At 40.3% G+C, this 16,557-nt stretch overlaps 1 protein-coding gene across 1 annotated transcript in view; it reads right to left on the bottom strand.

Moving 5' to 3' along the window:
* Nucleotides 1-16,557, bottom strand: part of ZFHX4 (zinc finger homeobox 4) — a 163,870-nt gene that overhangs the window by 130,251 nt on the left and 17,062 nt on the right. Inside the window, exons 2-3 of the mRNA XM_088471428.1 lie at nt 4,469-7,086; nt 1,981-2,483 (exon numbers count right to left, since the gene is read on the bottom strand). Coding sequence (XP_088327554.1) covers nt 1,981-2,483; nt 4,469-7,040 — 3,075 coding nt within the window. The 5' untranslated portion in view covers nt 7,041-7,086. The remainder of the gene's footprint in view (nt 1-1,980; nt 2,484-4,468; nt 7,087-16,557) is intronic.

The raw sequence follows: 16,557 nt of genomic DNA, 5'->3' as shown, positions 1-16,557 counted from the left end.
TACATGATGAACTATTAGTTATGTGGCAGCTTAATCAAATGTGACATTTAGGTAAAGGGTATAAGTTAAAATAACTTAAATATTTTTTTAACTCCCTCCCCCCTACACATCTCAGATTACAGGCCTGTAAACTGAGGAAGCCGCACTAGCTGGTTAAAGAACCCTGTAACCTATTGGATGCTGGAACATACCACGAAAAGCACAACATGGACAAGTAATGTAGTAGCAACACTCTGTGCCTGCATTTACTGTAATATACTGTAGATCTCTGCGAATTAACTCTTGCTCATCCACAGCAGCATTTTTATATATGCATGTGAAAATTCGTAGCAGACAAGGCCATAATTATTGATTCTCACCTAATGCACTTGTCTTTGTGTTAGCACATCTCTAAATTGTTATTTAATTGAACACTTGTATCACAAACATCCACGTGTGGCTTGATTTACGCTACATGCAAAAATATGTTAACCAAAGAAAACGGAAAGGTAGCCTGGTTTAAGCTGTAACTAACACTCGACAATTGACTGCATGTTTGTCGGACCATGCTGGACTCGGTGCTCGTCTCATGGTGCTACAGCAACTGCAGCTTCAGAGGTGCATGATGAATATTATAGATTATTGATTGTACATGGGATGTGTAGTTGCTGGTGAACAATTCGCGTTAAGCAGCCGCCAGCAGCAATACTGACAGCAAATCATTTCAGCAGTGCAGAGTTACTTAGCGGAGATGGGTGGGCTTGTTGTACAGTACTTTAGGCAAAGTATTCTGTAGCTGCTGAACTCCCACCGATATTACTAACACAACTTCTATTGGTGCAGTAATGATTGGTGCAAGCAAAACTACAACCGCCTGTGTGTTTATTAAATAGTCAGTATTATACACAAAATATAAATAAGCTATAACAGGATTCCCAGGACAGAACTACATGTGTGCACTGTCTAATTTTTTGTAGAATATATGTATATATAATATAATATTATAAAACATCTCATTCCCATGATAAGGATGCTTAAAGATACCAAACAGCCTTTTGAGACTCGCTATATACCGTAAACCATGCACAAAAAATAGTGATCTAAGTACAGTGCAACAAACAAAAAACAAGTCAACAAGCACATACAGCAGACCATAAAAACACATCCTATTGTTTAATGTAATCTGTAACAGAAAAACAAGAGAAAATGAATAATTGTAAAGAAGTACCCCAAATTAGTGATGAAAGCAATAGTAAGCACTTTGGGGCTCATGCTGAGTATGTGTCCAAAAAGTCTGCTCTAAAAAGCAAAAAATAATGGCGTATTAACACCCAAATGCTGAGTCCTATGTAACTAAAAGATACATCCAGCACTGCATCCATTGCATATGCGCCAGGAGTACATTTGCACCCATCCAAGCTTGTTTTTTTAATTTGCGTTGATAGGGAAAAAACAATCCGCTATAAGGTTCAATTTCATTAAATAAAAAAAAAGCACCTATCAGATTCACAGGTAAACACGCAATCAGCCAATCACAAGCAGATAGCAAACGCTGGTGACCGACAGCCTTATAAGTCAGTATTTGCACCTCCCCTCAGACACACGCAGCTGATACAGCTACAGGCAGGTATATTTGCTGTTCTCTCTAGTCGTAATCGCACAGACAAGCTCTGGGTTTGTGCTCCCCTTCTCCCCCTCCCCCCTCCAAGCATAAGTGTCAGCTCTGTATACCAATGTAGCAGTTTGCTTTTATTTGTGGGCATGAGCAATACAAATTTGCATGTTTTACGCTAAGCAAATTGGTGTCCACCTATCTCAGCATGAGCCCTAGAGTGCCAATGGCACTACATTTACACATATATGATAGAAACCTTCATTGTAATTCTATGCATATATGTTTTTGTAGTTTTATTAAAAAATATGCATATTGGGAGATACAGCTAAGCTATATGTCACACTCTTAAAACAGATCAAACACAAAGACACATGATATTCTCTTACCTTGTACAGCTGCAAGGCCGCCTCGTGCCTGTGATTGGTGTTATGTAAGCGTAATTTATCCACGCTGTTGGTGTAGTAATCACAAGCGTTGCACTTTAGATGCACTGGGTTGCCAATAGCGATGCACTTCAGCCTCCACTCATTGCTCTTGCCCCCTTCTTTGATATGAGCCACCAGTTGATATTTTTGCATATGTTTATCAGTTTTGCAGTGCAGCTGGAAGTTAGCCTTCAGCTGAGTGTTGTAGTTACACAGCTTGCACTGGTAGATGTCTCCGATTACAGCTCTCCATTCCTCTTCAGGGAGAGACCGTTCACAGCTCACATGCACATTCAGGGTCTCCAGACTGTCAGAGGTGAACTTGTTGCAAACGGCACACTGGAAAAGCTTCAACCCCGGGTCACTGATATAAGGTGACAGCTCTCCTGCGGTAAGGAGGGACAGGTCATCACCCATTAGCTGACCACTGGCAAGCCGAATTTCAGGCGGCAGCTCATTATTTACTACAGAGAAAAGGGGAGAAAAACAAATGAAAAGAGAAACCTGGAGACCATAAAGCGAAGCATATGCACAATGGCATCCGTAAAATAAAGCCTCAACCAGGAGTTTTCCTTCTCTGGAGCTTAAACTATAAAAAGCTGTAATAGGATTGAATCAGGATCAATTACAATCATCCCTTTCAACTTCTAAATTCCCTCATCAGATAGCTTTAATTATTCCTACTGGGCATGATGTCATTCAGGAATTTCTGTTTTCAAAGGCATAAAAGGTGATCAATAAAATAACAAAACAGGAATGCTTTTGCCACGTCCTCCAGATTAATTTACAGAGCACTAATTGTAGCTTGACTAAATAATCTACAGTGAAGTACAAACAGCCTATTGCAGACTTCTAACAAACTCTCCGCAAACAGTGCAGTAATTACAGGCGAAAACCCAGTGTGTGTTGTAATTATTACTCAGTAAAATTAGTATCTATATTTATCGTACCACATTTTAATGGCACCGATAAAACAACAGAGACAGTCGTAACCATCTTGGACACGTAACCAAATGGAAAACAAGGACAGTTAGCCTGCTGAAGTGAAGTAACAAACAGTAGTTCAGACAAGCAGTCTGTGTTTCTGCAATTGCTGTTATACTTTGACTCTCAAAATATTCTGCCAGTCAGTAGTTCAACGAAAGATCCACCACACATCTCTAGCAACATCTATGCTATGCCTGATACACTAAGGGGCATATGTATCAAAGCTTGATGTGAGATAAAATTGTGAAGTATATATCACCAACCAATTGGCTCCAAATTATCATTTCTTAAAGCCTGCAAAATGTAACTTAGAAGCTGATTGGTTGGTGATATATATCTCACAATTGTATCTCACATCAAGCTTTGATACATATGCCCCTAAATCTCTAACAAGGGCGATATGTACCAAACCTTCTAGAGATGACAAGTTCCCCGTAACAACCAATCAGGATATAGTTTTTCATTTATCAAGTAGACTCTATAAATGATAGCTAGGAGCTGACTGGTTCCTAAGGGCAAGTTTTCCCTCTGTCCTCTTTAAAAGGTTTGATGATTTGTTGGTCTAGATTTATATTTCAAATACATTGTCTCTTCCAAGACTGGCATCACCCTTGTGCTTCTGAATGCCATGTTTTCTCAGGGACTTTCCTATCGACTGCTATATGTTGGCTCATCAGACATCTATGTTTCTTTGGCAGGAAAAATGCAGTGTTCAAAAACATGAGTGTGACACCAGCCTGAACCTAAGCATTACATTTAGTCTAAGGCCTCATCAAACTGGCAGCCATGTAAATTTCTGAAATCCAAATTACATGATAAACAATGACGCTAGTACAGGGAAATGCAGGACTACTAATATTGCTATAGGCCAGTACAGTTATTATTACAGCTTCTCGAAAGAAGTATAGTTAATATGAATATATTTCAAGATATGTACATGCTAGCGTTGTCAACCGTGGATGTAGCCACTTAATGGACTGAACTAATTAATATTTATGAAAATACAGCCTATTAACTTGCTAGGAGTTAGTGGCTTCACTCAGTCATGAGGCATAGAGTGACGGCACTAATTGCCTGTGAGCTGAGATCATGGGTCGCACACAATTGCCGTCACTCACTCTGCAGGATTCAGATGGCACCACTTCCGCCGACCTTGACTCCACACAGCTTTATACATACAAACAATAGTAGAACTGAACACTCGGGGTTCCAGGTCAGTTGAAAATCATCTCTCTTTATTTTAGCAATTGCAGAGAGTTAGAATGCAATATAATGCGTTTTCACTGTAACTCTCTTTAATTGCTAAACTAAAGACAAATCACAATAAGCTGGGTTGCCAAATGGGTGAATCACCAATTGTCTATATGTATTGTGTGTGGGTGGCAGGTACAATTTAATAAAGAAAGTATATCATACAGTATAATTAAACCCCACGGCACATAAACAGGTAAGAAGTACTGACCAAGTCCTGGAGCCAATGCTGCAGCTGTGGCAGGGTCAAGCTGGAACGGGTTTATCAACATCTGAGGATCAGCTGGGCTTTCCAGTTTCATCCCAGTCAGTCCTATATTTTGGGCTAGGTAGTACTGATAAAGCTCGGCCTCAGCCGGTGCAAGGCCTAAGTGCAGATTGTGCTGGATCTGTTTCATATTTTGCTGCAAGAGCATCATGTTGTGCATGTGCTTCTCACTCGTCATGTGAATCCGGAGATTTCTTGCCACATTGGTTTCATAATCGCACACCTCACAGCGCCAGGTGGGTTTTTGTTTTGGTTTAGATGGAGATGGTGTCCCACAGCCACTGAGGCTTGTGTTAGGTGCTGGGGATGTATGGCCATAGACCTGCTCACCATTCCCATTCTGTAGGTTTTGGACATTATTTAGGTGCTTGTCTGACTGCATATGAATACTGAGGTTGCCTTTGGTAGTTGTAGAGTAGTTACAAACCTCGCAACGGAAGGGTTTATAGCCACAAGTGTAACTTTCACCCCTGGCAAGCCGAGGGTGAGGCTGTCCAGTCTTACAATAAGCACAAGAGCCAGGTGACTCTGGATGTTTCTCCTTCATATGAGCCTCTAGAGTCTGCTGATATTTATAGTGCCAGTTGCATTTTGGGCATTTTAAAGTTTTGCAAGAGTTTCTAGAATGCATCATTGTCATGTGGCCACCCAATGACCTTGAGGACCCCAGGACAGTGTCACACTTAGGACACTCTATGCCATTTCCTGGTGAGCCCTCACGTACACTGAGCATGCCAGGCATCAAGCTGTGCTGGTAAAGAGTATTAGAATTCTCATCTTCTCCTCTAAGTGTTTCATTTGGTGAAAGAGAAGTCGCACAGTCTTTACTGGCGCCAGGATCCTCAAAGTCCTTGCCGCCAATATTAAAGCTACCAGCAACATTGCTATTAGTTCTAAATACAGCAGTTTGCTTTTTCTTTTCTAAATCATCAGAAAGAGTCATAGAGGAGGAAGAGGTACCCTTTTCAATAAATTTTAGCACACTGGATGATAAAGGAGAAATGCTTTGGTTTAAGAGAGGGAAATCTTTGTTACCAATACTATCGGCCAGATCACCTAAGACTTCATCCTCCTCGAGTTCATTAGAATATGAGTCTTCTTCATCTACCCCTTCAGTAGGCTCACTTTTAATAGGGAACTCCCCATTTGGATGCGAGCTACTGGTTTCTCTTGGCCTTTCACAGTTGTTATCTTGGTCTTTGCTGTCCACCTCCTTGTTTGAGTCAGATGGTAAGTGGCTGTGGGACACAGAGGTAATTGGGATGTTTGCTTTTGGACTAGACAGGCCTCTCAGGTTCGTCTCAGCCTTTGGCATTTGGTTGACCCCATGTAACTGCTCTGTTGAGCCTGCAGAACTCGCACTTCCTTTCAAGAAAGCAAATCCTGCCTGCAAAGAGTCACCATTTTCAACATGAAAAGCACTCCATAAACCACGGAAGGTTGAATCTGGGCCTATGAGGTTTGTAGTAGAAAAATGGGGATAAACAGAATTGGGTTTTTTTGGTTCCAGAAAGCTTATAAGAGGTTCTTTGTCCTTGCCAATCCCCTGTATTATGGCAGACACAAATTTATTGTTGAGAAGCGTTTGTTCCTCATCATTGAGGGTCATCCGATGGTCATGCACAGCATGGGTTACAAATGACCTAATATAACCAAACGATAACTTGCACAAGAAACACATTAAAACAGGTTTCCTTTTCCCATCACTAACACAACCATCAAATTTAGACAAGTCCACATTGTTTGGAACATCTTTGGACACACAGGAGTTTTTGGCTGAGCCATCACTGGTAAGATAGTCTTTATCTCTTTTATGTCGGAGATCATAGACACGGAAACTGTGCAACACAGGACCAACTCCTGCTAATGCTGAGGTATTTGGGAAAGCCTGATCGGCAGCAAATGGTTTCCCGAGGGATGAAGCGATATGAAAAGTGTTGATGATCTGTGGGTAGAAAGACATGGATGCTGAAACAGACTGATCACTCTTCTCTCCAGCTGCCGTAAGGGAATCCAGATACATAGCTGTAGAAAAGAGTTTACTATTTGCTCCTGTTTGTGCATTCTGCCCACTATCTTTGGAGTCCTCAATTATATAAGCTGATCCATCAGGCTGGTAAACTATCTCCCCTAGTAAATTCTCCACATCACTGTCCTCTAGTTCGCTTATTTCACTATCATTATCGTCCTTCAAGACAGGAAGGCGAGCGTTAGGGCAGTGGTGTTCCATGTATTTCTGTAAACTGGGAAACGCAGTGGCACATTCGTTGCAGGGTATCTCTTTTGCTGAGGTAACCTGAGTGGCAACTGCATTCTCCACACCAAAACCCAGCAAGATTTCACTGTTGCGATCATCCGTTCTCAGGTTGTCATCTGAAGAGCTGTTTTCCCTGTCAGGTTCCATCCCTGCAACGTTTGCAGACACCTCATTATCAAGTTGTGTCGCTCCATATAGCTTTGACGTGCTCTGCCCATTTTCTTGCCTTGAGATAGTAGGGGAGTCACAGGTTTCCATGGCAAATGCTACATGTGGCTCTCATTTCATCCAGCCTGTCAGGGACCTGGATAAAGAAATAAGGTTGAGAGAAGCTATTTTGTATTACTAATGAAATTGTTCACTACATCAACATACAGGTTATCACTGGCAGAGCTTTAAAAAGGGCAGGGAGCATAGCATTCAGTGGCATAAGGGGTGAAGCACTAAACCTTGAAGAGTGATAAAGTGGAGAGAGATAAAGTACCAACCAATCAGCTCCTAAACAGTCATTTTTCAAACACAGCCTGCAAAGTGACAGTTAGGAGCTGTTTGGTTGGTACTTTATCTCTCTCCAATGTATCACTCTCCAAGATTTAGTACATCTCCCCCATTGAATGAGACATACGTGAGAAGTATTAATTGCAAATGTTGGTTGAACCTTGCTACATACCTTTCTGTAGCAGACTCTAACCCAGGGGTCTTCAACCTTGGCCCTCCAGCTGCTATGGAACTACAGATCCCAGGATGCCTTGCCACAGTTTTAGCATGCTGTATATCATAACGGTGGCAAGGCATGCTGGGATGTGTAGTTCCACAACAGCTGGTTGAAGACCCATGCTCTAACCTATGACTACTAGGATATGCTGTGTGGTGTAGTTCAACAATACCTGAAGGGCTAGTTATCCATATTAAACCATGCTGGAAAAGAACTGTATTTACAAAATATTTAACAATAACCCATAGGTTACTGTTATATCAGTCCTGAGGCATTCTCCCGATTTCAGTGGGGCAGTCCAACTTTTTGAACACTGTATCACTGTCCCACCCGCAGTGTCCTGCAGGTGGGGGGGGGAAGGTTGGGGAAGTATTTGATCACCTTTGCTGTGAGAGTGAACACTAAATAGATGACGTGCGCATGCAAACTACATCTAAATAGTGCATGGTGGAAAGCCTGGGGGCAGCCCAGCTGTTTGGGGAGCACATAACCCCAAATTAAAAATTACAATTGCTGGGAGGTATGTCTAAGGGCCACAATTACAAATCAAAGCTTTTCTTAATTTAACAAGCCACAAAAAAAAGAACACCTTAATCATAATCTAATGTATAAAACAAGTTAAAGTGCCATGTACTGTACTTACGAGTCAGATATTGCACATTTTTAAATAATACCAGTCTCTACCTAATAAAAGCACCCTAGTAACCAATCAAATTTCAGCTTTCATTAATCTGCCTTGCACCAAACTGATAAAAGCGCATTTCTGACTGGTTGCCATTGGCTACACACAAAACTATTTGCTCTGTTTATTTGGTCTACATTCTCACTTCTTACAAGTTTATAGTCTGTTAAAACATCACCCCTTGCATTGCATACCTCAGATTACTTTTTGTGCCAGATGCAGTTTAAGTCAGACTGCAAGGAAAAACTTTGCTAAACAGAGATATTTATTTTAGAGTAGGACAGAGTTAGGGGCAATACCCAGCTACGTTTCTATACATTTGTTTTGTAGTGCACTGAAAAAACACAGGCATTTGCATACATACAGTATAGACAGCACAGGTTTAATACGTTAAATGTAATTAGTATTGTGTAGTGACATATTGATTATTATTGGAAGTATTTAATTTTCAAGTTTCATGAGTTTACAATGTCACACAATCAAACATAAACTGCATAGTGTGTACTGACCAATAGACAACCTGTGATTCTCAGGGCCTGGTTCAGATGTAAATGGTAGTGCACAATAGCAAGGAAGCAGCTCTGCAATATCATCCAACTAAAATGCACATGCAGCAGAAGGTGTCTGTAGGAAATAGACCCTCCTGCATGCATCTGCAATTCTAGAGCAGAGTCCACAGAAGCGACCATTGCCACCATCAGTTGTTGCTTTGGCCTGGCAGCGTAAGCCAAAGCTTACTCAACCTGGCCAGCTCCTGGCTGCCTGCAAGGCCAGGGAATCTTCGTCTTACGACGCAGACCCTGGTCTCTTCACTGCCAGGAATTGGGGGCAACACGTCCCCCATTTCCAGGAATGCAGCCTGGCGCCGCCCCCTTCCCTCGCCCAAACAGCCACATCATTTCATTCATGTGCAGAACAGGTCCTGCTGTTGCTTTAGGGTTTCAAGACTGTGCAGCATCTGAGCACATTTTTTTCCTTAGTGTTGATTTTCTGTTTATGTTAAACTTGGATTTTTTTCCTAATGACATGAAACATGCACCATCATTCTTGGATAAAGGTCAGTTTAGGAATCCAAATCTGTAATCTAAAGGTTTCAACTTTATAGTAATCGTGTCTAATCGTGTCAGTTATGTCAGAAAGGGAAAATTATCAGATACATTGAATGATTTGCATAGATTGAAAATGAATCAAAATTAGTTTTGGTATGCGTGATGGCTAAAATGACAGTCTAATTGCTTCTGCATCAAGCATCACAAAGCTTGGTGTGTAATTTTAATCACTGATGAGTTACAGGTTAATTATGCTTGAGGAATGCATGGAGATTCAAACCCCTTTGAAATAATTTGATCACAAAGAGCATGAAAGAGGAATCATTTTCTAATTAGTAAATAGAGACATGTTTACCTTTTGGATGGGAACATTTTGCACAAACAACATGTGCATAGTAACAAAATGCAATAAGTCTGATGCTTATTGACTGTTGTGCATGAATAAAGCTTAACAAAGGTGCTTTTGATGATCTAGTATAATGTCAGCCCTGGATACGTCATGAAAGGTGAATAATTCATGTATAAGTTTGATAGTACCAGGCTCCACCTCTTTGGTTCATTTTCAGCTGATTTGCAGTTCATTAATGGGGTTTGTCGCTAATGCCCATATCATAATACTAACGCACTCAGCACAGACATAAAAAAAAAAGTCTTCTTGTCTGATAATGCTTAACATGTACAGTGTATCTCAGTCAGGCTGGTGCCGAACGTGCATCTGATAACCTCGAGAAGATTCAAAATGGATGCTGCAAAGTGTTTGACTAAAGCATAATACCTCTTCTGTTTCAGGCACAACAGTAATGGAAAGCCCAGTTGGGGGAGGAGCCAGTCACATACCTAACCATTGCAATCACCATACGTACAAAGTTTCATTCAACTAATCTAACCAGCACTGTTGCCATAACAAACATCCCTACATATTATCCTCGCAGAATTAATCAAACACCCCTAAACAATGACATCAGATTTCAGTCACCATGGTATAAACACATGTGCACTTCACTAAAAAATATATATATATAAAAATAAATAGAATTTCTTTGAACTAATGGGAAACCAGTCGTGGATAGGTGATGTATATTTGTGCAAGTCAGTCAACAGGAGAAAAATATGAGAACGTTTCTTATTTGGTGGTCTGATTAAAAACCTTAGATATAAATAATTACAGACGTTATTCCACAAACAGATGTTACTTTTAATTAATATTCCCGTCAATTCAAATACTTTCTGGAGGTGTCAGTGTGGACAGCCTAGAAGGAAAACTTCACGCTTGACAGGTTGCACAGCCCTTCCCCTCTTCAAAAAGTTCTAGCAAAGTTGTGCTAGAATTGAAAAGCAAATAGTTATCCTGCCACTGCAAACACTTTAAAGTCCTCTGCTGAATACAAAACAGGAGCAAAAAAAAGCACTACCAGCTAATGCAGCAGACTTTCCTTTTCTCCAGCTATCCAGGAGCAAATGACCCCCCCTCTGCACTGTGCAGTATGTTAACAGCACTTAGATCAACTAGTGTTCCATGCAGCAACGTCTAAAATGAAACAGCAAACAAAACAAAGCAAAAATAAAAACTTACCTTCACTCCTAGGAAGCACCTGCGCTTTGCTCAACCAATCGGTAACTTCAACACCCAAATTCTTGCGTCAAAATTGTGGTGATACCATGAAGCAGAAAAATTATGGGCTTCACCATGCCCTCAGCAGTTAGTGTTTTGCATGATTACTGAGCTCTTTAAAAAGGAACCTGCCCAGAACTCTCCCCTAATATATAAAAAAAGGCACTTGCCGAACAATGGGAGCTGAATTCCTCTGTATTTAAAATGCAGAATTCTGATTAGAACAAAAAGAGGCAGAATGACAGTGTACTCCTGTTTTTAATTGAGATTGTCCCCACCTCCTTCCATGGTCCAGTGAGACAGTGTTTGTGAAATGATTAAAAAGAACGTGATCTGATCAAGAGGATGGGATAGAAGGAAAGGAATGCTAGGTTAGCCACACTGCTTAGAACTGAGAGAGAAGACCAATGGGCTCTGCAGCCTATTGTTTTTTTGTATTCCATCCTATTTGACCATCTCCAGATACTTTCTGTCATCAATTCCCTTCATTGAGAAAGGGTTAAAAGTTGCCCACTTGTGACATAATGTGCTACCAACCTACAAACCTTAACGAGAGGAGGGGGGGAAGGGGGGGGGAGTAAATAAATAAAAATCCTTGAATTATATCAAGTTTCCGAAAGGTCATCACTGTCTCTGCTGTGGCCTTTTCCCCGTACCAAATCCTCTATCAATATGTCATAGAGAGTTAGGCAAAGACAAAAGAGAGGCTCAGTGTGAAAACTGCACATATATCTAATCCTGACAAAGGAATGAATAGGCCTTCACAAGTATAATTATACTTGTTTATTTGTTACCACGTACAGAGGACTGATGAAAAAATCCATCAAAGTGGTATTATGCAGACACCAAGAGCTTCTTTTCTTTGGTGACTAAAGCCACATTGAGGCTTAAATTCCTTATTGTTAAATTCAGAAGCACAAAAAAAAAAAGAAAAAGATTTTGGCCGGAGTCCCTTTGCATCAGTCGCTGACAGATCTTTTGTAAAGGGGGGTGTATTATTAGATGCATTAGCTTCAAACTTTCACTGGTACCTTTTTTTAGTAGCCAATAACCTGTACTAGGAAGTCACAAATTTGGTGAAAAAAAACGAGGCAGAAGATTTTTGACTCTCTTGGTTTTGTGATGTCCATCATTAAACTTTTGCCACCACCCAAGATACTACTATAAACAAAGACTAGGCCATGATGTACAATAAGTTCAAAACAAGTGAATTGCTTGCTTCTATAAAGCTATCCTAAGTCTAGCCACTCGGTGAGCATCCCGCTGGAGGCTTAGTCAACCTCCAGCCGTTGCAGAACTACAAGTCCTAGCACGACCAGCCACATTTGGAGAGCGTAAGGTTGCCTATTTGTAGCCTACTGTAGTGCTGCCTTTCAACTCAGCATGCTCAACAGACCTTTGTAAGTGTGAAGAGTATGTGCCAGGCTAATTGCAAGCAACAGTCACCACCCCAAAATTCAAAGCCTCGCCAAAAAAAAAAAAAAAGCGTATTAGAGTTAAAGTTTTCAAGGGCTAACCAGAACAACCCTATAAAATATGAAGGTAAAAATATATAACAGATGAACTATTAAGTAGCCATTACACTTTAAAAGACCTTAAATCATATAACTAAGGCACTTTTTTTTGGGGGGGGGTGGGGGGGTGGAGGGATGAAATAAGCTTTTCCTTAGTGGACAGAAATATATCAAAGTAAAAGCAATCTGCATAGTTAATGTCTTTGTGCTCTTTCCAATTTAAAACAGAAAAGCTGTAATTTTTCTTTGCTGGCAATCTGGAAACACTCTGGAGTTAATTACAGCTGATTCGTAGTGAACCGCACAAACAAAGGCCAGTCTATGTCCAGACAATTATACTGCATTAACCAGCTTAGTGCTTCCTGCTGATGGTTCAGGGTTCTTCCATTACACCCTTCTACCTTCCCAGCACGACAGAAAATGCTTCTGCAAGGAGGAATTAATGAAGAGAACTGCAGAAGAATGTGTGACGACCTCTTCTGACACAGCAAAAAGAAAAAAAAAAAAAACTTTCCACCCATGTCCCGACAAAAAGAGAGAAGGTAATTAAGTTTGAATAGAGGGATGTAACCAAATATAGTATGCCTTTAATAGTAGGCACATTAAAAGAGATAGCTTACAAAGGGAGACTGGAGAGTGCCATTCTACCTGGTGACTACTCCTATCGACCCTCTCATCTTCCTCCTTCGCTCCCTCCAGGCCATAGTAGCTAAAAAGCCCAGATTGTTTTAATTTTCTAATCAAATCTTATGTGACTGATGACTTCTGAGTTTTCTGTTTTATATTGGGATCAAAGGGGAAAATGTACCTTTTGCATAAATGTGCAATGGATTCTTCTTTAAATATGATGAAGAGTATGACAACATCTTGAATTGCTGAAGGTTTTTGGTTTATTTAAGCATTCTTTGACTGAATTCTCTTCTCAACATCCCTCGAGCTCCAGGTTTCAGCTAAATTCAGCCACTAGCTGTGCAGGTTAGGCAGGAAGTCAAGTAGCACTAATTCTCCTCCAAGGAGATATATTCTTTTCTGCATTTTCTTTCAGTTGACACCAGTTGCAATGTTTAGTGAGTACACTTCCATAATGAATTATCAATTATTTTCAAGATGCCACACAATTTACACAACACCTTAAAGGTAACATACTAGACATGTGTGAGTCCGGATTTCTGAATTCCGAACACACCCAAATTTAGGGGGTTGTGACCCGGTTCAAACCAAGTCCTGGTTCAGATCTGTTGCTCGGGTTGGAACTTGGATTTAAAAGACGAACTCGGGTTTTGGATTTGGACATTTTAGCTGTTTAAATCGATTTTTATCATCTTTTAATCCATTTTTAGAAATTTTTATCCAAATCCAAAACCAAAACACTTGAGGGTAGTTTTGCAAAACTAAAACCAAAACATGAAGATGAATCCATACCCAAAACAAAACCGAAACACGGGGGTCCACGCACATCTCTACAATATACAGGTGATAGGATAAATAGACATACAGTATAAAAGGTCCAGCGAATGTAGTCTGACATATCGTTTGAACAATACAAAGCCTTGTCTCGGAGACTCACTATATCCTGACCGGCAAGGGCATGGTGAGTCACAGGGAATGGAAGGTATCCAATGAAGGGCAGCTAGACAGAGGCAAAATTAGCCTTGATTTGCCTGATGTGTGCTCAGCTTGGAGTTTTGCGCTGCTAAAACTTGGCGTCCCATTGGTTTGAAGCCCAGTCTCGCATTAACTCATACTAGATTACAAGTGTCTATCAGTAGATGGAGACATCACCGTTTGGCCAGAGCTGATTTGGTTAATCAGACAGGACTGCTTTTTGTTAAGTTTATCAAGATCATTCTGCAGCTTTTGCTGTTAGTCTGCGTTTAAGATGTGACTCATATTTCTTTTTCTTCCAAGAACATTTCAGAATCAATATGCAAGAAGCGAGAGCAATTACTTGTAAGTTGCCTCAGTAAACAAACATGCATGAAGCATTTGGAACACCGTCTTATATGAGCAGAAGACAAGAGTGCAAGCATAATTATTTCCATACAATTAACAAGGGAGAACAGCACTAGTCTACAAAAGGCTGCCAAGGGGCCCAGTATTATGAATATATGTTGTTAAACACAAAATACTGTATGTCAATCTTGGTGATTGAGACTATGGTTGGCAAGTCTTAGCTGTATTTCAGTACCTTTTAGAACTGGACCTATCAATAAACTTTTACAATGAACAGTTGCAAGCTCTGAATGTCAGATGTTCCTACGTAGAGTGATGCATTCTCAAATCTGTTGCAAGATGAGAGTCTACAGTGGGCTACACACTCTGCAATAACCGGGTCCATCAACTGATTCTCGACAGATTGGTCTGATTATTGCACAGTGTGTTTGCAGCACCCAGGGCCGATAATCATATACAATGCAGTCGGATCAGGTGGTTTGATCTGATCTGCTGCACAACATTTTCCCAACCGATGAGCTCTATCATTTGGTACATCCTTGAGGTGTACCTGGCTTAACAGGTGAGGAACAGGTACTGTAGTAGCGGAAGGGTGACATTCAGCTAACCAACTCTTTCTCCCCTACCCAAAGTACATATCCCTGCTGCAAACAGTGACAAAACACAGATGGCAGTGATTCATTGCAATGTATGCATGAGTATTCTTCCACATTCCTACCACGCTTCCCTTAACAGTAAGCCAGTTGGTGACAGAGTAAGCATCATGAATGGATTATATTACCATTCAGTGCTCATTAATGCCTCCTGATCAGAACCCTCCTTAAACAATTGGCATTACTGAGAAATTCCCAATAAAGTAATGGATATGAATTTCCTGTCGTCCATTGAACAATTCTGGCCTATACGTGCCCAACCATGTCTCTATTTTGGGGTGATTAGAATTGCCTAATGTTGTCAGTACAATAATATACAGTATTAGTCTAAAAACCTGTAAATAATGAGCAACAAACACTAGTAATGGGAATGGAGATTATTCCTGCTACGATCAACACCAAGATCTGTCTTCCCAATGAATCTAATCAGAGTAAAGTAGTGATAGTGAAAATCCACTAAGTGCACTGAAACACAATGCAAATAATGTAGATTTCTGTAATATAGAGACCTATTGAGCCTTAAGCATTAATCGCATCTCTTGGTCTCGTCTACGCAAAGCAGGATTAGAGCTAAAATGATGACTTCTTAATCCCTTTGATTTTCCTTTACTAAATAAATATTAATCTAGAAATCAGAAAGGTTCTGCCAGGTATTACAATGCAGACAATGTACATTAGGAAAATACTTAACTGTTATGTAAATTGCACTCAATTTTACAAGCTGCTCATTGATGAGACTGGTCCAAATCTATTTCCTCTTCCACCCTCAAAAATCTCTCTCAGATTTGAAAGTTTAAGTTCATAATCCTACTAAACAGAAAGATTAACCTTGGAATCCATTAAGTCTTTCTTGAAAGAAATTCACTGCATTAATCATGTCCGAGAATTAACAAATCATATTACTTTGTTTATTTATATGCCAATACTTCCAACCTGTAAATCCACCGCAATATAATCCTCCTGTTGGTGGAACTTTTGCAGGAGGTAAGTGTTATTCCAAGCCGCCACAGCATACATTTGTGCAGAACCAGTTGTGGTTCTAAATAATTTTGCTTGTTTTCATTACAGTATTGTGTGGATTTGTTTATACATCCTTTGTACATTACAGCGGTGACCATTACAACTTCAGTCCCAGGTTTTCTTTTCCTTTATGTTGGATAATACAGGATCTTCTCTAAAAGTCGCCACTGGAGCACAGTTTCAAGGAATATGTAGCCATATATGGGAAATTCTTAAATATTGGACACTTGGGGGTATATTTACTAAAGTGCGGGTTTTTAGAAGTGGAGGTGTTGCCATAGCAACCAATCAGAGTCTAGCTATTATCTTCTACAAGGTGCTAGATAAATGTTGAGTAGAATCTGACTGGTTGCTATGGGCAACATCTCCACTTCTAAAAACCCGCACCTTAGTAAATATATCCCTTGGACTTGTCTGCAAAACGGATTTAAAACCTTGCGCTGTGTAAGTATTAAAAAAGAACAGTTTTTATGTTCCCTCTGCTTAGGATGACTCTCCTGACTTGTTCCGCATATTGCTCTATCCTCACTCCTGGAAAACTTTCTTCCTATGTTACCATTCTCCAGCTTTGCAAATA

Source organism: Taudactylus pleione, unplaced genomic scaffold (genome assembly GCF_031769625.1).
Source record: "Taudactylus pleione unplaced genomic scaffold, aTauple2 ptg000114l, whole genome shotgun sequence".
Classification (NCBI taxonomy): domain Eukaryota; kingdom Metazoa; phylum Chordata; class Amphibia; order Anura; family Myobatrachidae; genus Taudactylus; species Taudactylus pleione.
The sequence above is the reverse complement of the archived record's forward strand: the minus strand, read 5'-3'. Positions and strand labels throughout refer to the sequence as shown.